The sequence below is a fragment of the Phycodurus eques genome, chromosome 4, assembly GCF_024500275.1.
Source record: "Phycodurus eques isolate BA_2022a chromosome 4, UOR_Pequ_1.1, whole genome shotgun sequence".
NCBI lineage: Eukaryota > Metazoa > Chordata > Actinopteri > Syngnathiformes > Syngnathidae > Phycodurus > Phycodurus eques.
In genome coordinates, this window is record NC_084528.1 from 25,675,998 (window position 1) to 25,697,757 (window position 21,760).

The 21,760-nt window shown below is 39.9% G+C and overlaps 2 protein-coding genes and 1 long non-coding RNA gene across 7 annotated transcripts in view; 1 reads left to right on the forward strand and 2 right to left on the reverse strand.

Moving 5' to 3' along the window:
- Window positions 1-10,337, reverse strand: ankmy2a (ankyrin repeat and MYND domain containing 2a). Its single transcript, XM_061674813.1, has 10 exons — window positions 9,969-10,337; window positions 8,276-8,340; window positions 6,449-6,587; window positions 6,267-6,365; window positions 5,493-5,653; window positions 3,926-4,140; window positions 2,687-2,822; window positions 1,522-1,650; window positions 657-771; window positions 1-393 (listed from the first exon to the last, which is right to left on the reverse strand). Exons 1-10 carry the CDS (start codon window positions 10,033-10,035, stop codon window positions 305-307), a joined length of 1,215 nt encoding a protein of 404 aa, XP_061530797.1. The 5' UTR covers window positions 10,036-10,337; the 3' UTR covers window positions 1-304.
- On the forward strand, window positions 9,954-17,048 carry LOC133401616 (uncharacterized). 2 transcript variants are annotated; one of them, XR_009768447.1, is made up of 3 exons: window positions 9,954-10,072; window positions 12,815-12,970; window positions 13,624-17,048. It is a non-coding gene; the product is annotated as an uncharacterized LOC133401616 (long non-coding RNA). The 2 variants fall into 2 exon arrangements; XR_009768446.1 differs by lacking the exon at window positions 9,954-10,072 and adding an exon at window positions 10,383-10,422.
- LOC133401611 (bromodomain-containing protein 3-like) overlaps window positions 12,205-21,760 on the reverse strand; it is a 17,875-nt gene continuing 8,319 nt past the window's right edge. For 3 of the 4 annotated variants that reach the window (XM_061674809.1, XM_061674806.1, XM_061674808.1), the window contains 6 exons: window positions 18,640-18,768; window positions 17,534-17,773; window positions 16,139-16,392; window positions 15,157-15,473; window positions 13,618-13,746; window positions 12,205-12,962 (listed from right to left, as the gene is read on the reverse strand). In XM_061674809.1, the coding sequence (XP_061530793.1) occupies window positions 12,826-12,962; window positions 13,618-13,746; window positions 15,157-15,473; window positions 16,139-16,392; window positions 17,534-17,773; window positions 18,640-18,768 (1,206 nt within the window). In that variant the 3' untranslated portion in view covers window positions 12,205-12,825. The remainder of the gene's footprint in view (window positions 12,963-13,617; window positions 13,747-15,156; window positions 15,474-16,138; window positions 16,393-17,533; window positions 17,774-18,639; window positions 18,769-21,760) is intronic. The other variant, XM_061674807.1, reaches the window with a different exon arrangement.

Genomic DNA, 21,760 nt, shown 5'->3' on the forward strand with positions numbered 1-21,760 from the left:
TAAATTAAAAGTGATATTTATTCAACGCATGTATGGAAACCAAACCCAACACGATGCCAATAAATGCACGTACAGTATAATACCGTGGTTATAAATATTCAAAATACATATTTGGGGTTGTTTTGATTCTGCAAATTTGTCACTTTTTGTCTCCGCTCCACTCGAGACAGAATTCGAGTTTCACAAAAGACAAAAAGGGCGCAGTGGCCTCAAATGTCCGCTGGAGGGATAGAGTGGTTTGGCTTGGTTGCGTTCAGTGAGTGGATGTGTCGTGTTTTGTTGTGTTATATATCTTGTGATGTCCTCAATGTTGTGCGGAGGCGGTCTGCCTGTTGGGGTGCACGTTTAGCTGCTTCATGGACTCTGAGGCCTCCTCAACAGCTTCACTCTCCTCTGAAACACACCCACACAACACAATGAATATTCTCATTCTTAAAGGCTCACTGAACAATTTCATGAGTAACTTATACATATTCAGAACATCTGAATAGCTATTCAATGTAGTGACTGAAGCACAACTCTGACAAGACTTGTGACTGTAGAACACGTTTCCATAGCTGTTCACTGTAGTGACTGATGTAATTTTTTTATATCAAAACTAATGCATATAAAATATTTTTGACTAGCGTTCTACTATAGTAGCTGATGTAACCAACCCTTGACTTGCTCGCTTTGCGCTTGATGCTGCTCTCGCTGCGCCTGAAGCTTCTTGCAGACTTTCTTGTGGGTGAACCAATGCAACTTCTGACACGCTTGGCCGCAGTAGATCACCTGGTGACAAAATGTACAAAACAATCTAGACTCAAACTGTTGCCTCTGCCAAGGAACTTCCATCTCATCGGTCTTTGTTTGTGCACAAGTTCTTCTCTACAGTTTTTTTTCTTTTGGCTTTTTGGTGATAGGACCGTTTTTTTATTATGTTTTTTTTATTTATTATTTTAGTATTTATTTTTATTATCCTTGAAGGGAAATTAAATTGAGATTTCTCTTGATTTTCTTTCTATTATTTTTTCTAAAATCCAAAAATGAAATAATGCTAATCATTATTATTAACTTACCAATAATAATGACAAATAACATTTTGTTCAAAGAGAAATTTAAGTTTGACTGTCCATTTTCTTCATTATCTTAAGTAAAAAAAAAAAAAAAAAATGTAATCAGAATCTAAACTCGTAAAATACAACAATAATGATAATATTACTATTAATTTAAAAATAAAAAATAATGACAAGAATAACTTATTCTCAAAGGTAAATATAATTTAGACTCAATTTTCTCATTTTAAAATGTATTTACTGTCTTTATATGTAAAATACAAAAATATAATAATTTGGTGTCAACTGCCAAAGGTACAAATACAATAAAAAGTATAATTTGTACTTTGTATTAAAATAAAATCATTTTAATCAAGCTGTAAATTTTGCAGTAAACAGAAAATGTGTTATCTCATCAGATGAGGTTGTCATTTGATAATGATCACATTAGTTTGTATTAAGATCCAAGACAGAAGAGAGCTTTCACCATTTTACAGATGGAGCATCTTTTCTGGGCTCCCTTTTCTCCACACGAAGTGCAAAACTCTGCGTCCATGAAGCCAACCTGACCCGTGATGGCCTGCGTCAGCACAGACAGGGCTGTGGGGTCATTGCCCTGTTGTGGTAGGAAATATAAAAATGTATAATTTAAAAAAAGAAATCAACATACACACTGGTACTTTGATTTACCAGTTAATTCCGTAACCAAACTTGTATTTTAATTTAAATAAACTAAGTTTCCCCACCGAAATAAACAAGCAAAATTCATTTGTTCCAGTCCACCCACCTATACAAAAAAGTCTTTCTAATGAAGGAAATCAGCAGCGTATTTGCACTGTATTAAAAACAAAAAGAACGTAAAGAAACAATCCTGCTTTATTAAGAGCAATTACAGTACGTACGGTAGTTGTTGTGTGTGTGCCTTTGAGGGGCAAGGCCTCGTGAGTGACGCCAGGCGGTTAAGTCGGAGTTGCTCCTTGCACAAGCTAACGCTTACTAAGTGTATTAAACATTCTACTGTTTACGAAGAGAAAATATTGCAAATCAAATGTATTAAAAAAAAAAAAAAAAAATGTCCCCAAAGTATTTTCAAATAATTTAGTAAAACAAATAAGAATTAATACATTTAAAGGCGATTTTTTTTTTTGCATATTTTGTTTTAAAATATAACTTTTATAGGAAAATAATGTAAAAGTAAAATGTTTTATAATTTTTAAGTATGCTTAGATATTTTTAATATAGTAAAAAAGGAAATGTTTTAAAATGTTTGCTTAACATTAAAATGCTTTTTAACATGTTTACGTATTAATAAATAATATAGTATCAACATGTCTTATTTTTAAACATATTTTTCACATTTTAAGTTAATATAGTGTTACTAATTAAAACTTGATTTAATTTAGCTGTGGGGTCATTGCCCTGTCAATTGGGAAATTACTGTGTTGGATGTGCCTTCAAAGGGGCACGACCTTGTGAGTAACGTCAGGAGATTAAGGAGGAGTCGCTCCATGTGAGTGTTCTCATTTTGTATTTGACTGTCCCATTCCATAAACGGCTAAAACCGCATCGGCGAATGTGGCTCGTAAATCAAGGTACGACTATTTCCTGGGTCAAAGATGACGACATCATAGCACAGTACGGGAGGAACTCACGATGCTGACAGGAGCGATGCTGCGCACCAGTTGCTGCAGCAGCGTGGCCTCACAGTAGGGGAACTTGCGCACGCACTCACGGATGAACTTCTCCTGGTACACTGGAAAGCTGTCGCCGTCTCGGCCTTTCAACAGGCTGCGAGGAGGAAAACACGATAACGAGTCACTTTTTGTAACACTGCTGATCAAACATGAAAATAATGATGTCATTTTGTAACACTGCTGATGTAAAGTGAAAAAAAATGTCACTTTTTAACACTTTTGATCTGAGGTAAAGTAAAACAATAAATCACTCTTTAGCACTGCTGATCTAATGCAGAGACTTTCTTCACAATGCTGATCTAACGGGAAAAGAAAATGTCACTTGTGAACACTGCTGATCTGAGGTGAAGAGAATAAGTCAGTGTACAGTGTTCACTCGCTATATCGCAGTTCATCATTAGGCGCCCCTTACTATATTGTCTTTTTGCAAGCGATAGATTTTTTTGTTTTTACAGTATACTTACTGTCATGTTTTTTCCGGGAACTCCGGTTTCCTCCCACATCCCAAAAACATGCATGGGAGGTTAATTGACAACTCTAAATTGCCCATAGGTGTGCATGTGAGTGCAAATGGTTGTTTGTTTGTATGTGCCTTGCGATTGGCTGGCAACCAGTTCAGGGTGTACCCCGCCTCCTGCCCGATGATAGCTGGGATAGGCTCCAGCACGCCCGCGACCCGAGTGAGGAGAAGCAGCTCAGAAAATGGATTGATGGATGGATGGATACTTACTGTCATGCCATATCATGTGGGAAAGTAGAGCCACAGTTGCAAACTACTTCTTCTGCCATTTATTCAACACCGCGAGAACAGTTAAACACATAAGCACACTCACGCAGGAGCTGCTGTCAGCCACAGCTCTCGCCCAGACACCCCACCAGACCCCGCCTCTTAAACACACATGCATGTACACAGACACTACAAAAGGTATAGTATTTTCTATGCATTTTATGCTTTCAATTATTTGTCATGTGGTCAAATAGTTATACAATGTGTTTAAAAGTGTGTGTAAAGCTAAAAACTCTTGGAACATATTTTATATGGTTTCTTCATATGATAGTTTTTCACTTATTGTTCGTGAGTCTGTATTAAGAGCAATAGTTGAAGTATTTTGGTTTCTTTGCACCCGACCAAAGTGGGTAGTGCGCCACCATTTTAGAATTGATGTAATGGCATCCACATTGTCTGAGGTCACTGACCTCTTGATGAGTCCGTCCAGCTGGTCGTCGCGCTCGTTGAGGAAGGAGGCGCATTTGCCCAGCACGCAGCTGATGTAGTGCATCTTCATGGCCAGCACCTCGTTCATGTCGCGCTGCTTCATGCACTTCTCGCAGATGACCTCCATCACGCGACGGCACTTGTCCAGGGCCGAGGGCGAGGCCAGCAGCGGGTTCTCCTTCACCAGCATCACCATCTGACACCATAAATTACGCTACTAAATTACACTACTACAAGAGAGGAGGCTTTTGGCAAGTGCCTGTTCTGTCTGTCTGAATTTTCCACAGTTAGGCTAATGTATTTATTATGTGTTTATCGTATTTAGTTTTGCTGATCACATACAACCGCAGATAAAAGCACAAGGTGCGCCATACAGTATTTTGCCTCACAAAGGCGGACTTACCATTAGAGATGGTAGATATTTCCGGGGACACCCAAACAAATTAGGAAAGTTTTCTTCAATTAAAAGGAATTGTTTTAGTCTTAATTCACATGCTTCAAAGCATCAAAAATAGTTAATCTTCCATTATCGTCTCTATTGCTTCCCGCCCTTCCTCTTCAATGGACTAGTCCATCTTCTTACTGCACATGTGCTGACTGACTAAGGTCAGTGCCTCACCACCCATGAACCCCACTGCATGTCACTGACCTGTGATTGTCGTCTGCTCAGCTTTTATGTGTTCCTGCTCCATGTGTGGCAGTCGTTTAAAGATTTGTAATTACTGTAACATCTATGCTAATTTCCACTAGCCTGTCAATGGCTTTTCGCATTATATGTCAGCATTAAGCTAGCACACTTTTGTTTGATGAAATTATATGGTTTGGTTGAACATTTTGGTGTTTAAATATCTATCCATCCATTTTCTACACCACTTAACCTCACTAGGGTTACAGGTATTCCGGAGCCTATCCCAGCTAACTGCGGGGTACACCCTGAACTAGTTGTCAGCCAATCGCAGGGCACATATAAACAAACAATCATTCACACTCACATTTACGGGAAATTTGGAGTCCTCAATTAACCTACCATCGCACATTTTTGAGATGTGGGAGGAAACCAGAGTACCCGGAGAAAACCCAAGCATGCACCGGGAGAACATGCTAACTCACACAGGCAAGGCCGGATTTGAACGCGGGTCCTCAAAACTATTAGGCGGATGTGCTAAACAGTCATCCACCGTCCCGCCTGTGTTTAAATAATTGTTTAATTCTCTTTTGTTTTATGTGTCAGTTTGACAAACAAACTGGGAGGGGTATTAAAAAGCTTGAAACCTCTTTTTTTTTTTTTTTTTAATATTTTTTCCCTTGCTGCAAAATTCCTCTTTGCTGTTAAGGAAGCTGAGTTGAGTTCACTGTCCCCATATAGCTCTCGCAACTAAATGTTTTTGCACGCAAGTCAAAGCAAAAAAATAAATAAATAAAACGCCCAAACAAGGGCTCCCGTCTTGGAAAAACCCGCAAGTCGAGTCATTCGTATCTCAAGGAACCGCTGTATTTCAGGATGTACCACATTCATTACAGAGACTTACACTGCACTTTTCACATTACCTTAACAGGATTGAGGTTGGTGCTCATGATGATCTTGTGCAGGGGTCCGGCCAGCTTGGGGGGCAGCTTGGGTTCCTTCTCCAGGCCCTGAGCTTTGGTGTAGTAGTCCAGTCGGGCACGAGAGAAGAAGTTGTTGATCACCGTCACGCAGTCGTGTTGCCCTGGAAAATTGGATGCCATTCAATTATTCAAATTCTACGAAGACCAAAAACTACAGTACTGTATGCGCTTTTTACAGCTTACATACAGCTGAAATACAGCTTGTTGCTAGGCAGCATTCACAGGACTCAATAGAGAATTAGGCAAATTAAGACATTCAATGACAAACCGTATTTCACGGAGACAAAATGGCTGCATCAGAGATGGGAGATTCGAACCCAGAACCTCAAACGTTAAGGAACTATGCCAAACACTGTTCACTGTTTTGCCCTAATAAGTAATCAGGTATAGTGGTGGCTTCTCATATATCAATGCAATTTTGGCCATTGAAATTAATCAAAATGCCACTAATCCATTGACTGTTTTTTAATAAAGAAAAACAACTATTATATAAATACATAAAACAATAAAAGCAAATGTAGGTAATTATAAAGTGTAATTACTCTACATTGGGACTCACCGAAATACAGAACAACAACTACAGTGTTGTACGTGAGCCTGTAAGGAGGTGGCAACATGATTCACTTCAGAGGGTGAAGCCAGTTGGCCCAACGCGAGTTGTGGCCTACAGCAGCTCCTTGAAAGTGTTGTCATTTTGTATTTGTCTACACATACCCACAAAGGCGGCCATTTGCCCTGCGGTCCTCCCTACAGAGTTGACCACGTCCGTCTCAGCCCCAGCATCCAACATCATCCACGTGATGTCCGTCTTCCCTGCGAGCGCAAACAAAAATGGCAGCGGCCGTTGTGAAGGACGTGGCGTGTTCATGCTGCCTTTTTTTGGATCGTCAATGTACCCGAGAGTCCGGCGAACATGAGCGCGGTGTATCTGTGCTCGTGTTCGTTGCAGTTGACGTCAGCGCCGTGCCTCAGCAGGAGCTTGCACATGTCCGCTTTGCCCTTGTAGGCGGCGTGCATCAGCGGCGTCATGCCGTACTGCAACGGGGAGACACACACATATTCAAGATGACACCTTAATCAAACATACACTGTGGTGCCTTGAGAGGAGTTTAAATTTCTTTCATGACAACGCTCTTAACTCGAACCATCTTTCCCTATCAAACTAGATGGAAATGTCATACATCTGTTCCAGCCTCCCCAAAAAAATGTAATGTTTGGAATGTGTTTTTCTGCGATTGGCTGGCGACCAGATCAGGGTGTGCACCCCCCTCCCGCCCGAAGATAGCTGGGATAGGCTCCCGTACGCCCACGACTTTAGTGAGGATAAGCAAAACAGAAAATGGATGGATGGGTGAATACTGTACTTTATAGAAACAAAACTAATTAAATAGAAAGTAAAGAAATAAACAGTTTGTGTATTATGATTTCTTCTTTGTGACTGTGCGGCTCGTTGTGGTGTATGGGTCTTGGCTACCTGGGGGGAGTATAATACAGATATAGCGATATACATGGAGATGAAGAAGATCACAACTTCTAAGTAAGCTGCAGTAATATTCGTTGTTTTTCACAGAGGATAAAGAAAAAATGTCTGCGTATTATATTGTCTTTCTACATTGGTTGCTCCATCATTTGTGTTAAAATATCCGTCGTCTACAGCGTTATAACACCGCCACACTGATGCTATTCGTTACCCCGCCTATGATGTTTTCAATTGTATGGTAGCACTAAGCTCGCAGACGTAAAGGCAAAGTTCTGTCGTTGTTTTAAATATAAAATGTGTAAGCCTCTTTGTTTAATGTTTAGTTTGACAGTAAAGAGTGGCAATGAACAGCTTGAAGAAACTTTTTTGTCACATCTTGACGACACATCTGCCAAACTGCTGCTTGTTGGGAAGTGAGTTGGATCAATTGTATCTCGAGGTACAACTGTATTTCTTCTTACCAGGCAATTTTAAGTAAAATTCAAATGATGATATCAAATTATTTATTATTAAAGCAAACATTTTACATACACTGACTTTTTTTTTTTTTTTTTAATCTGGCATTTGTTTTAAAAATTAAATGTGGCCATTGAGCAAAAGCTCGTACCGCCCCGCCTGGTCTAAAGGCTCACTGAGCTGAAGACTCATAGGATTTGCAGACACCTTGTGAAATGATTAATTTAGTTTTACTTTTGAAGCATATTTTTCAAAATTGAGCTCCCAACGGTACCACTTTTGAGGAATTTTACAGAAAAAAGTAAGATAGTAGATGAGGGATATCGGTGAATATTTGGGAATGTTATGAGCAGCCAAAAGGCCAAAATGCATATTTAAAAAAAAAAAATTAAATACAAATCACTTATTTTAAGTATTGTAGTCAGAGGTGAAGTTAACAAGACAGTAAAAACATGCTTCTGACATCTGACTTTGACACATGGGCATGGAGGCTGAAGGGAAAACAAAGATGAGCGAGGACGTTAAGGGTCCTTGTACTCCTCCGAGGGGGCTGCCAATGCCACCTTGTCATACGTGTGTATCGATTTCAGAAAAAAAAACACATAGCCCACTTGTTCTTTCCCAGACAATATTAACAAATGATGATATTTTTACATTGGAGGCTTGATTCTTAAACACTGCTACGTCCTTTGCTTTGGTTCAAATAAACTATGATGGCTGCCTGACGACAGAAACCTCAAAAGATGGCTCGGAGAGTTGGGAAATATCAAATTAAATGTTTCATTACCTCATCCAGGCAGTTGACTTTGACATCTTTGCAGCCCAGTAGTCTGGATGCCTCTTGGACATTTCCTGCAATTAAAAAAAAAAAAAAAAAAAGCATACATGAACACTTGTAGTTTGATTAACCCTCTCATTATGTTTGTTACTTTGATGCAGCACAAATATTCATGGGTCAATGTGACCCACTGTAAGTTCAATCAATAGTTAGTACTCTTGGAAAATTCACTTTATTCCCTTTTAGGCGGTTGTGAAATATATGCATATGTATGGAAGTTTGTGAATTCCAAAATATGTATTTTTTTGAAGAATCAAAAAATAAAATACTAAAAATTGGGCCAAGAGAAGTACTTATCTTTTTGAATATATTAAACAAATATTTGGGGGAATTCTTACATTCAAACTGGGTAAATTTGACCTGCAGCAACAGGGTTAAAACACACAAACACCCAGTAGCCACAATATTACAAAGTCTATATCCCAATGTGCCTATCCTAGAATATTAAATATGGCACATTAGAGACATATTGAACAAGAAATATGCTATCCTAGAGTTGTATGCTAAATAATGCATGTATGACACATTAGAGCTGTATAGACATTGAATATGCAGGAATTTTGGTATATTCGGTGTACAGACATTGAAAATGCAGATATGATACACTGAGCTTATAAACAAATGTATAAAGGTACAATGGAGGTGTGTTGAACATCTGTTCATTCATTCATCTTCCGTTACGCTTATCCTGTCTAGGGTGTCGCGGGCGTGTTGGAGCCTATCCCAGCTATCTCTGGGCGAGAGGCGGGGTACACCCTGACTGGTCGCCAGCCAATCGCAGGGCACAAATAAACAAACAACCATTCGCACTCACATTCATACCTACGGACAATTTAGTCTCTCCAACCTACCATGCATGTTTTTGGGATCTGGGAGGAAACCAGAGTACCCGGAGAAAACCCACGCAGGCATGGGGAGAACATGCTAACTCCACACAGGCAGGGTCGGGATTTGAACCCCGGTCCTCAGAACTGTGAGGCAGATGTGCTAACCAGTCGTCCACAGTGCCGCCGTGTGTTTAACATTAAATATGTAAATTACATTGAAGATGTACAGACATTAAATACAGTGTAAAGATGGCACATTTTGTGTATAGACCTTAGAGATAATGTAAATAATGTACATTAGAGGTATAGGAACAGGGAATATGTATGAGATACATTACAGGTGTATAGCCCATTAAATATGTAAATATGCCACATTATAGGTAACAGACATGAAATATATTTAGGGTACATTAAAAGTGGATGCACAAAATATGACGTAATCATATTATATTAAGTGTATAAAAATGAAGTATGTTGTAAAGATGGTACATTAGGTTTATACAACTTTACATATGATTTTGATATGATAAGACTTCACGTTTCTACATTAAACGTGGCATAGTAGATGTTTATAGACATTTATGTAAATGATATACAGCACACGTAAACATGTCTGAGTTTGGTTGTAGTGATGTAGCTTAGGAAGCCAAAATACTGTATGCACTCGAAATAGCAGTCGGTGTAATAAATTGCACTTTAAACACGATGAAGTCAAAAATATAACGTTTTGTATTGTTTGTGTAGTCTTTCGTACAAGCTAACAAGTGTCAACCACAGTGCATTGTGGGGGATTAGCCGGAGATCAACCTACTTACCTGTCGTGATAACGTCAAACAGCTCCTTTTCGCTAGGGGACAAGTCTTCTTTCTTGGCCGCACACATTTTGACGGATAATGACGGCGTCCTGCTTGCTTAAAAGGTGAATCTTGTGTGCCAGGTGATGCTCGAGCTTGAGAGCAGCGAGGCTCGCTCAGCTCGAGATGTCATGGGGAATGTACCATCGTCGACTCAAATCAAGATGGGTGTTAGAGTTGGGTTCGAAGCGTAATATAGCTATATAACTAATCAAAATAACCTGTACTACATAAATGTATTAATAGAATAGATAGAGATAGTAACATTATAGCATGTGGTTGAAATGGTTAGTTTCAATAGATTCACAAATGAAGACTGTCCCCTGCTCTTTCGATGAAATACTCAGCGCCCATGCGTGACGTTCTCGAAAGTTCATTGAAGATGCCTCAGAGCAAGTGAGACGTTCATGACAGAGTGAGTTTGCGAGTTTTCAAAAACCGATATCGTTATTCACAACATAGAGAATATTTAAGAACTACAAAGGAAGATTACATTGGTATAGTTTTCACTCTAAACATTTTGACTGAAGTATCGTGAGAATCGGTTTGTAAGAATTATTTGCGAAATGACAACAGAAACGATTGACAACCAATTTATAATTTTCTATATGGGTTATTGGGCTAAAATATAACGTATGACAAAGAGACAAGTTTTTTTTTAGAACAAATAACCAATACAGGGAACGAGGCTCGTTGTCTATATTCACATTTTAAAGCTTCCTACATAATACTCGCGTGGTCATTGAATGCATCACAGCGAGCCAATCCCAATTTAACGAAGTGCTGCCACCTACCGAAGGAAACGCCAATTTATTCGTAGTGTACCAGTGGTGCCTTGATGTTTTCATTTTTCCTCATGCTAGCTCCATTATTTGTGTTCAAATATCAGTTACTTAAAGGGTTGTAACGCAGCTATCAATGCAATTACTTAGCCCATCTATGGGGTTTAGCATTGAGCTAGCGGAAGGCAAAGTTGTTTATTTTGAATCCACGGGTACCTAGCGTTGTGTGTTAGCATTGAGCCTCGCGGAAGGCAAAGTTGTTTATTTTGAATACACGTGTACCTCAGTGAGGTCACTCATTTCAAGGCCTCACTGTATTTAGAATAAGGTCACAGGTTTTCTTCACAAAGACAGGCAAATTATGTCTACAGATTATTTTAATGAACAAAGCTTTCAACTGGGAGGGGGGGGGGGGGAGGTGTGCGTCAGAGGCCGGAGACGCTCTAAGTGAGCAAACAACAACAGTGACGCTAAACCGGAATGAGAGAAGTATTGTAAAGAGCAGCGTAAAAAGAACAAGGGCACCTCAGGGAACAGAACAGCAGGGCAGATGCAGTAGTTTTTGTGCAACAGCATAAACACTTTTAAGAATATACAGGCATTACTTCCACAAATCAGCGTGGTGCTCAATCATTTACATTCTGAACCATGAACATGTTTGGAATGGATAAATGCAAAATGTTCAGCATGCTTTCTTGCAACAGTGATGACAATCCAGGAATGAAATCAAGTTGTGGGGCTGCTTTTAGTTGTAGAAAACAGGATGCAGCGACGTCAAGAATAATTATGGAAAAATTTCATATTGCGCTTGCAGTGTCACCGTTCCATATTGCAAGTTGTTTGAGCATTTATTCCATTCCTTCATATCTAGCTTAAGGTTTATGTACTAGTATACTCTTTGTCCTCACTAGTAAGATAAACTAAATGCTCAAATGGCTTGCCATAAAGCCGTTGGAGAATTTATTCCATACCCTTGTTGTCCAGTTTAAGGTCCATGTACTAGTATGCTTTGAAGTCACTAGCAGCATACAGATGTCAACGAGTGCACTGGTGTTTTGTCTCACTAGTAACATGTACTGTCCTACTGTTGTGCATAAATTTCAGAGTAGTTGAAATAACTACGAATAACACAGTTGTTCTACTAGCACAGCTGCGTTGTTCTAGAAAAGCATTCAATTGTCTTACTAGTGAGGCAAAAGAGTGTACTAGTACATGGACCTTAAGCTGGATCTAAAGTATGTCACATACATAGCATGTCATATAAATGCTCCAATATTTAGCTAAAGATCCCTGTACTAATATACTCTTTGACCTCACTAGTAGATCAACTTTGGCATACGAGAGGGACAACTACATATTGCTGGTGAGGCAAAACCGTGCACCAGTTAACATCTAGCGCTTCACCAGAAGTGCACGGTTTTGCCTCACTAGTAACATGTAGTTGTCCTACTAGTATGCCAAAGTTGTCCTTTAATAGTAGAATTTTTTTACACTAGTAAGCCAGAGTTGTTCTGCGCTCTAGTCACACTGAATTTTCTTACTAGCGAGGACAAAGGGCATACTAGTACATAGACCTTAAGATTGATGTCAAATAAATGCTCAAGCAGCTTTTACACAGTTCATCGACATGTGTTGAAGATAAAGCAGGGTCCATAAAGGGAAGAGGAGGGAGATAATGAGGATTAGCCAAAAACATTTGTCGAGTTTTCAAATAAATAAATACATCCAAAGAAGACTTGCACCACATCCTTCTCTGGGTGGTGGAAATAATCATAAAATTTTTCTTTATAAAAGAAACATACATTTTTGTACATGTTATTTACAAACAACGAAACAAAAGCAAGCGGGAGAAAGCAAAGGCATTAAGTGTTCTATTTCAATTATTTCTTGTCCCCACACATCCTTCAAGTCTAACATTCAAAAGGAGTTCAATACAGTAGTCCGTTTTCAGGGAGTGACGCGTCCTGGGCCAGCCCAAGTCCCTGAGTTGCTTCTTCTTTATATTATTATTATTTTCTATTTTAGCCGCAAAGATCTCAGCCGGAGTCTGACTCACTGGTGTCTGAGGACGAGGATGACGAGGAGGAGGAGGACGATGACGAGTCCGAGCTGGAACTGCTGCCGCTGAGGCGCGAGGGCTGCACGTGGGCCTCGGCGGGGTTGGCCTTCTCCGCTGGCAAAGTTAATACACAATACATAAAACAATAAGGATGGATTTACACTACAAAAGCAGTGCTTTAACTGTCTGGTTACATGCACTGTACATTATATTTAACACACCTTTATGTTTTAACCATTTACATCATATGTAATGCCTATTACAGCTCTAACATACCTTCTATACGTTTATCCAAATGTGTTTAACATACCATCTATATATTAAACTGTGTGTCACCTCTAATGCACCATATGTAATGTTGTACAAATCTAATGTACCATATTTACGTCATTTCATTTATATACATTTCTAAAGTACTATATTTACATCATATTCAATGGTTTATACACCTCTAGTGTCCCAAAGTGATACTATTGATCTGTCCTCACACGGTCTATTATTTTTACGCATTATAAACCAATTTAAGGTGTTGCAAATAGCTTGTGAACAAGTCTATTAACTCTCTTGGACTGTCTGAGAATTGTAAAACTCTGCCTCTTCCCTCACTCTGGAGGAGCTGTGCGGCATTATGTCGTCTCAAGATTGAAAGTCAAATGTTTTTTAGACAATGAGTGAAAATAGAAAACTAAAATTTGACTAATAGACTAATGGTCTATAGATGTAGCATCTGTAAGGAATTATATTGAGGTATTGACATATTTGCACTGACCTTTAGGTTTGGCAGGCTTCTTGGCCGAGTTGAGCTGTCCGCTGACGTCCTGGAGCCTCCTCTCCAGCTCCAGACGCTTCTCCAGGGTCAGCTCCTCTTTGGACTTGACCACACCGCCTTTCTTCACTGCTAACGAGAACACAAAAGCACAAGAACAACCGTCATCAGGATAAGGGAAGGTGAAATGCATCATGTAATGCAGTGGTGGTTCTCAAACATTTTATACTAAGGACCATCTCGAAAAATGTTTAGCTCTCTAAGGATCACAAAAATGGCCATTTAAATTTAGTCAATTCAAAAATACAGTACTTGAAGTAAAAAAATTACTATACATTAAAAGTAAAACAATGTACTGTACTGGATTTTTTTTTTTAAAGTTGTTGAATAGCTACAACTGAGGTGTCAAACTGGCGGCCCACCACATCATTTTATGTGGCCGTCGAAAGCAAATCAAAATCACTAATTGTGTTCTGGTGTAATACCATTGAGATATTTGCAAGCATTTTTTTTTTTTTTTTTACCAAATCCCCCTTTGAAAATAAATAGTTGAAAAACATGTATTTATAGGCTTCTGATTTCAAAACTGGTTACTCATCAATGTGTTGTGTATACTGTATTTACAGTATATGAGGTAATCTTTCATTTATATGGGTCCACAGTCATAGCGGCCCTCCGAGGGAAGTTATCACTGCGATGTGGCCTGTGACAAAAATGAGTTTGACACCCTTGAGCTACAAGATTCATTGTAATATGTTTGATTGCATTGACATCCATTCATGTTCTGAACCACTTCTCTTCACTAGGCTCACGGGCGTGCTAACGCCTACCTCAGCTGACTTCGGGCGAGAGGTGGGGTACACACTGAACTGGTCACCAGCCAATCGCAGGGCTCTTTGACTGCATTTCATTTTTACAATGTTGTAAATTGTAATTGTATTTAATACAGTGATTATATTAAATTACCTAACATTGATGGCTGGGATAGACTCTAGCATGCCCGCGACCCTAGTGAGGATAAGCGGAATGGGAGCTGAAGATGATTTGGCGATCGTAGTTAGCTAGCTCTGCTTTGCAGTAGTCACATTGCACTATTTTCTTTTCAGTGTGAAATGATCCCCAACTTTGGCCATTCTGTCTTTACATACTCAAACATTAGTCCATGTGGAATATGTTTACTTCAAAGCTTCAAGGCAGATATTTTGATTCAACTTTTTATTGTAATTAAATTATTTGAGCTATTCGATTAATCGTTTCAGCTTACATGATATTGCTTGTTGATTTTTGGCCCTTGTGTCTTTATAAGCGGATATCTGGACTAGACAACTTTTGGATTTTACCAACAGACTGGGAAGCATGAACTGGAAAAGTCACATGCTGTTTGTAAAGCCCAGCGCACAAAAATGAAATGTGTTGGGACCACCACCAATTTAAAGAACCACATCAGCCATTTCCACCCTGACTCAGAAAAAGGGAAGAAAATAACCCAGGCTGTGGGAGCCTTTAAAGATTCCCCGACATACAGGAAGTTGCTGTATGTACCTTGGTCGGTGTAGGGCTTGCGCGGCTTCTTCCGCAGACACGTCATGACATAGCGCTCCAGCTCCTTCAGTGTGGACGGCTTGAGCGTCTCAAAGTCGATTTCAATCTCCTCGGGGTTGGTGTCGCGCAGCGAGGGCTCCCGCGACTGGATGATGTGCACCACGCGACCCAGCTTCTCGCCCGGAAGCTTGTTGATGTCCAGGCTCAGCTGCCGCTTCTCGTCGTACGTCATGGGCACAATTTCCTCCTCCTCCTCAGAGTCGTAGTGCGGCAGCATGGCAGCCGGCAACAGCGGGTAGAAAGGCTTCTTGGAGCTCCTGGTGGGAGGTTCAAACGGACATTAAATCAGTGACTTAATGTCAGAATGCTAAATCCTAATAAATCTAGTGTAGGCAGAATGGTGGTAGTGTTCCTCCCGCTATATCGCAGATTTCGTAGTGTAATATTGTGCAAAAACATGCCAGGCAGTGATGAGGCTACTCGGGAGAGGTTCAGCGTAATTAATGACGCCCCTTCAGTGTAATAGAGTACCACATTTTGCCAGTGTAATATTCCAGAGAATAAAGAAAAGAGCAGAGAAAATATATGCCTCTGAGTATTGTTCTGTGCTATGTTTGTATGTGTTGCTGCTCCATGTGTGTTAAAACAGCAATTGTTTAGGCCATTAGGCCATCTATGGCATTTGCATTGTTACCATTAAGCTAGTAGAATTTGGTTAGATGAAATGAAATGGTTTGGTTTAACATTTTAAAGTTTAAACATCCAATGTTTACTTTTGTTTTTTTTTATGTGTCGGTTTTACAGTAAAAATGAACTGAGTGACAACTAATCAGTAAAAGTATGTAAACTTTGACTCTTATTTGGAGAACTGTGCGAGCATCTCTTCATTTCCTCGAAGTGATTATATTTTGGTACTTTTCACACATTTACCAAACAGAAACGGGACCAAACATGGCGTTTTTTGTGTCCGTGTGGTACTAACTTGCTGCTCTTGCTGCTCTTCTTAGTTTGGCTCTTCTTGAGCTGCGATGCGCTGCCCTGTGACGCTTTGCTCTTGAGCATTTTAGTGGGCATGGTCCACTCCTCGGACCCCGCTCGGTTCTTGGCTGCGCGACTGCGCTTGTCTGGCTTCCTGTGCTTCTTCTTCTCCTTCTTGTCCTTCTTTTCACGCTTCTTCTTGGGCTTGACGATGGGGCCCTGGGAGAGCGCAGTCAGCTGCTCATGCACAGCTCGAAGCTGTGTGGTGAAAAAGTTAATGAGTGATGAAAAATGTATATGATTCCTGTACATTCTCACATCTGGGACTTGCTTGATACTGACTAATAACTGATAAGACTGCTGATTATGTTTGGGGCGATACAGTGAACCCCCAGTATGTCGTTGCAATCTTTCAGCTTTTTAAAGTATACAGGCAAGTTCAAATTTAGAGTTGCACTGAAACATGCCGGGCAGCACTGAGGTCTACTGGCAGACATGCAGCGAAGAGGAGGCAGAGAAGGCTCCCAACTAATCTCCAATAATAGTCTTTCCTGCAGAGCAGAGAGAATATATGGAGACTTCAAAGGCAAAAGCAGACATCTCCATTTGTTGGTGAATAGTATCCATATGCCCAATACAGGTTGTTTGTGAAATAGAAAAAAAGATGAAAAAAGGCTTTTAAGTCTAAATTCTACATATGCCTGTGAGTATTGTTATGCTGTTTCTATGTGTTGCTGCCCCGTGTGTGTTAAAGAAGCAGCCGTTTGAAAGTTTGTGTAATTACTGTAACATCTATGCTAATTTCTGTTAGGTCTATGGAGTTTTGCATTATATGTTAGCATTAAGCTGGCAGACTTTCATTAGATGGTTTGGTTAAATATTTTTGTGTTTAAATATACAGTGTTTCTATTTCTCTTTAGTTTCATGTGTCAGTTTTACAGTAAAAGTCAACCTGGAGTGATAAATAAATAAGCAGCTTGAAGCAAGCACACTTTTCCTTGTATTGGGAGAACTGTTTGAGAGAGTGTCACCAGGAGCTAAGAAACACTTTAAAAGTGTGTTATAAGTTTTAATGCTTTTAAAGTCTGCAGGACCATTCATGCCAATGATAAACGGGCGGTTCACTGCAGTCCCCGTTTGATTCAAACAGAGGATGACAAAGTCATTTAAGACCATCCTTCCTGGGATAAGAGAAAACAATGTGGTCAGATAGAGCACAGTCCATGTTTCATAAAGATAGTAGGGCTTACACGGGTATAAAATAGAAACCCAGAAAAGTATTCTTCGAACAACTACTATGTAAGGTGCTTTTGCTAAATGTTTGTTGTTCCATCTTGCAAGAATATGAAATAATCTTTAAGTTTATCCAAATACGATTTAAGTAATTGGAGGGCCTTACCTGCGTGCACACCTGGTCCTGCAACTCGGCCAGCCGGTGGGCTCGCTCCTCCTCACTGTCCGAGCTGGGGCTGCTCTCTTCGCTCTCACTGCTGGGCTCACTCTCGGACGTGGATGACGAGGAGGTCGAGGAGGAAGAAGAGGAAGAGGAGGAGGACGTGGGGTGGCAACTCAGGGACAAGGCGGTGTGGTCAAGCTGCGGCTCGTCGGGCATCTTGGCGAAGCTGAACTCAAATACATCCTGCAAACGACATGCACAAATCCAGGAGTAAATACAGTGCACCGTTGGCAGTTGTGACTAAATTTGAAAGTTGCCTGGCAACAAGTGATACAATTTTCCTGATATAGCGAAACCTCCAAAATTGGAACACAAATTGTTCCGTGAAGTTGGTTGACATAATTGGTTTCCATAGGAAGTAAAGTGAATTAATCTTAAAATAAAAAGTAAAACGCACATCAAATTTAATGTTCTATACTCCTCTATTGTCCCATAGTTAATGATTGATACACTTCTAAATGTACCATAACAGAGCTCTAGAATACAACAAATACATAAATATATAAAAGCACATGCGCCCTAATTTCACAATGGTGAACCAAAAAAAAAAATAGGTTGCACACCCTATGATTATTTATTAGGGTCTCCGAGTGAGAAGGAAAATCAAAATAAATAAAAAAGAGATGCCTACCACGTTTTATATGCCCCTGATGTACCATATTCAATGTTCTATACACCCCTACAGTATATACAATATTTACATCATACGTACAGCAGATGTACCACAATTATTTCATATTTACTGTATGTACCACTAATTTACTATATTTACATTATATGTCTATACACCTCTAATCATCATCAGTATGCTCTTTGTCACCACAGGTGCACCTCTGTGGTGGTGTCATAAACCCACGCACGCACGCTGACGCCTCATAAGTCACAAATGGCAAGGGTTTAAACATCAAATTGTTAAAAGAAATTTATAATTTAAGGCATTTTAACTTTGGAGGTTCCACTGTATGTTGCTTTACTCCTGAAGTAAGCCTCCAGCAGGAGTGGTCAACATAATAGGGTATAGTATGAAATGGGGGAGCGCCAGGGCTCACCTGCAGCTTGCGGGCCATGCCCACCACGTCGTGATCGGGTGGGTTGTACTTGTAGCAGTTGGAGAACATGAGGCGTACGTCGCCAGCAAACTGCTGTGCATCACGGTACTCGCGACCGTCCATCTTCCTCTGCAGGAAGAGTCACAAGAGCAGAGAGTTGGACATTTCTAACGAGATTGTCATTTTATTGATTGGGGGGGAATGGTTCAAATGGTTCAAATCCAGGCTCCGGCCTTCCTGTTTGGAGTTTTTCATGTTTACATGGTCTCCCTGTGCTTGCATGGGTTTTCTCCAGGTACTCTGGTTTCCTCTCACATTCCAAAAACAGACTTGGTAGGTTAACTGGGGACTCGACATAGTCTGTAGGTGTGAATGTGAATGCTTATTTGTCCTTAACCCTAGTGAGAATAAGCAGTACAGAGATGGATGGATCGATACTTTGAAAAAAAATTTACTTGGGCGGTTTTACGTCTAGAAAAATAGGTTGATACTTAATGACCAGGAGAAAATGTGGGGGAAAAAATACCAGATAATTTTTTTTCCCATCTTCTGTAATATTACTGTTTTATATCCTGTGTTTCAAATGATTTGTTCCGTTCATTCTGGCAAAGAATTTGTACCAAAATTCCACATTTTCTTTCCTTTTAACATTTAGTTTTTACCAAATTGAAATCACAACTTGACATAACTGAACACGAGTTGCACACTTGAATATTTATACTTATATTTCCCTATGACTTCCTATTAATTAATTTGACATTTTCTAAACTTTTGAATGCACACGTACTACTGTTCAATGTTTCAGGAATGTTTAATCCATGAACAGAGCAATACACTTTCAGAACATCCCGATCCACTGAACTTATAGTGTCATCAGCAGGTTGCCACAGAGAGACAGAGACAAGAAAAGTCGCAGAAAGGCATACAAGTGGACGTCTTTGGAAATAAGCAATTTTAAAAAATTTAAAACACTTTTGTCATTCAGCCCCCCTTGATGTCAAACAGCAAGTTCTGCAGAAAGTACTAAAATACTGATTATTAAACATCCATCCATCCATCCATTTTCTGAGCCGCTTCTCCTCAGTAGGGTCGCGGGCGCGTTGGAGCCTATCCCAGCTATCATCGGGCAGGAGGCGGGGTACACCCTGAACTGGTTGCCAGCTAATCGCAGGGCACATACAAACAAACAACCATTCGCACTCACATTCACACCTACGGGCAATTTAGAGTTGTCAATTAAGCATGTTTTTGGGATGTGGGAGGAAACCGGAGTGCCCGGAGAAAACCCACACAGGCACGGTGAGAACATGCAAACTCCACACAGGCGGGGCTGGGGATTGAACCCCAGACCTCAGAACTGTGAGGCAGATGCTCTAACCAGTTGTCCACCGTGCCGCCACGATTAGTTAAACAAGTGCATTCAAAAGTTTGCAGGTCAAATTAATTTGACCTGTAAAGTATATAATGCCTTTTAGGTTCATCCTGAAATTTCACCCAAAAGCTGCAATATCCCCAACTTTTTGTAAGTAAAATATAATAATATAGATAGACCAATATGTTTTTTCTTTTTAGGGCCGATACCGATTATTAGCAGTCAAGGAGGTCAATAACCGATATTTGGAGCAGATATTTGCAGCAAAAGGAAAAAAATGGTGGCATCAAAATTTTTAATACAAACTCCAACACTTCATTTAAATGCCTTTAAGCATGTTCATTAAACAGCTTTTTTGATTTTTTGTTTTGTTTTGTTAATCTTAGACAATAGACATTCATACATCCATCCATTTTCTGAGCCGCTTCTCCTCACTAGGGTTGCGGGCGTGCTGGAGCCTATCCCAGCTGTCATCGGGCAGGAGGCGGGGTACACCCTGAACTGGTTGCCAGCCAATCGCAGGCCACATACAAACAAACAACCCTTCGCACTCACAGTCACACCTACGGGCAATTTTTAGAGTCTCCAATTTATGAGGATACCGGAGTGCCCGGAGAAAACCCACGCAGGCACGGGGAGAACATGCAAACTCCACACAGTCGGGGCCGGGGATTGAACCCGGGTCCTCAGAACTGTGAGGCTGACGCTCTAACCAGTCGGCCACAATAGACATCTTTGTTTAAAAATTTGAACAAAAAGTACAAGGACCTCCCAGGTTAATCAGCATGTTAATGAAAACTTACATATATAGCTCCCAAAAATGTTCTACAGTAAATAAAGTTTTTCAAAATTTCAATATAACTGAAAAGTGTATCTTTCACTTTGTTTTAAGTTCAACCAAAAGCAAAAGGTGCAGGGAGTTTCTAGGGTCAGCAGCATGTCTTATACAGTTAACTGAAAATGTAAATAGTTCCCTGAAGTTTACCCGGTTTTAATTTGATCTCTTATCGGCCGTCAGATTTAAGAAGAAAAAAAAGCTGATGCCATTTTTCATCAAAATGCAGAATATAGGCACCGATAATCAGCTCAGCAGTGATCGGTCTATCCCCAGTATATAACAGTGAATTGCAGGAGCAACTGTGTATTTTGTCGCTGTCGGGCGGAAACCTTGTGTCAAAATATGGTCAATTTTATAGTTTTCCCACAAATGGAAACTATTGGTATATCCCTATGTCATCTGTTATTTTTTGCCATTATTAACCAATTTTAAGTATTGAAAATAGTTTGAAAACAAATCTACTTACTATTCAACGCTTGAACTGTCTGAGAATTATTGTAAAAGTCTTTCCTCACTCTGCTGGAGCTGTGCGTGTTATGTCGACCCAAGATTGAAAGTCAGGATGGTGTTTTAGACAATAAGTGAACATAGCTACATTAGACACATTTAAGCATCGCTTCTTTGTTTAAAAAAAAAAAAAAAAAAAATTTAAATGAAAAAAAAAAAGATCTGTAATACTTCAGTGCAGAGGGAACTGGTCAGCGAAAAAGTTGCATTGCCGCTTATTACACGAACAACTTTTGGGAAGATCATATAACCACAGTTTGCTTTTGTCACATATAAAGGGCTTTTTATACGGCTTTTTGTCGACGCCTGATGCCCAGTGATGTTGTCTACCATTTTGATCAATGACAGCGTAATTGAGCACGATTTCGAGGTGGTGCTGTGTTGATATTGGTGCGCAATGGTAT

What these genes read in the sequence shown, in the direction of transcription:
- ankmy2a (XM_061674813.1), bottom strand. Translation starts at nt 10,035, where the DNA reads ATGTGTGCGGCCAAGAAAGAAGACTTGTCCCCTAGCGAAAAGGAGCTG. An exon ending in GCATCGCTCCTGTCAGCATC is followed by an intron (nt 1,651 to 2,686) that starts GTGAGTTCCTCC and finishes CTACCACAACAG; the next exon opens with GGCAATGACCCCACAGCCCT. An exon ending in GCAAAGCGAGCAAGTCAAGG is followed by an intron (nt 394 to 656) that starts GTTGGTTACATC and finishes GGTGTGTTTCAG; the next exon opens with AGGAGAGTGAAGCTGTTGAG.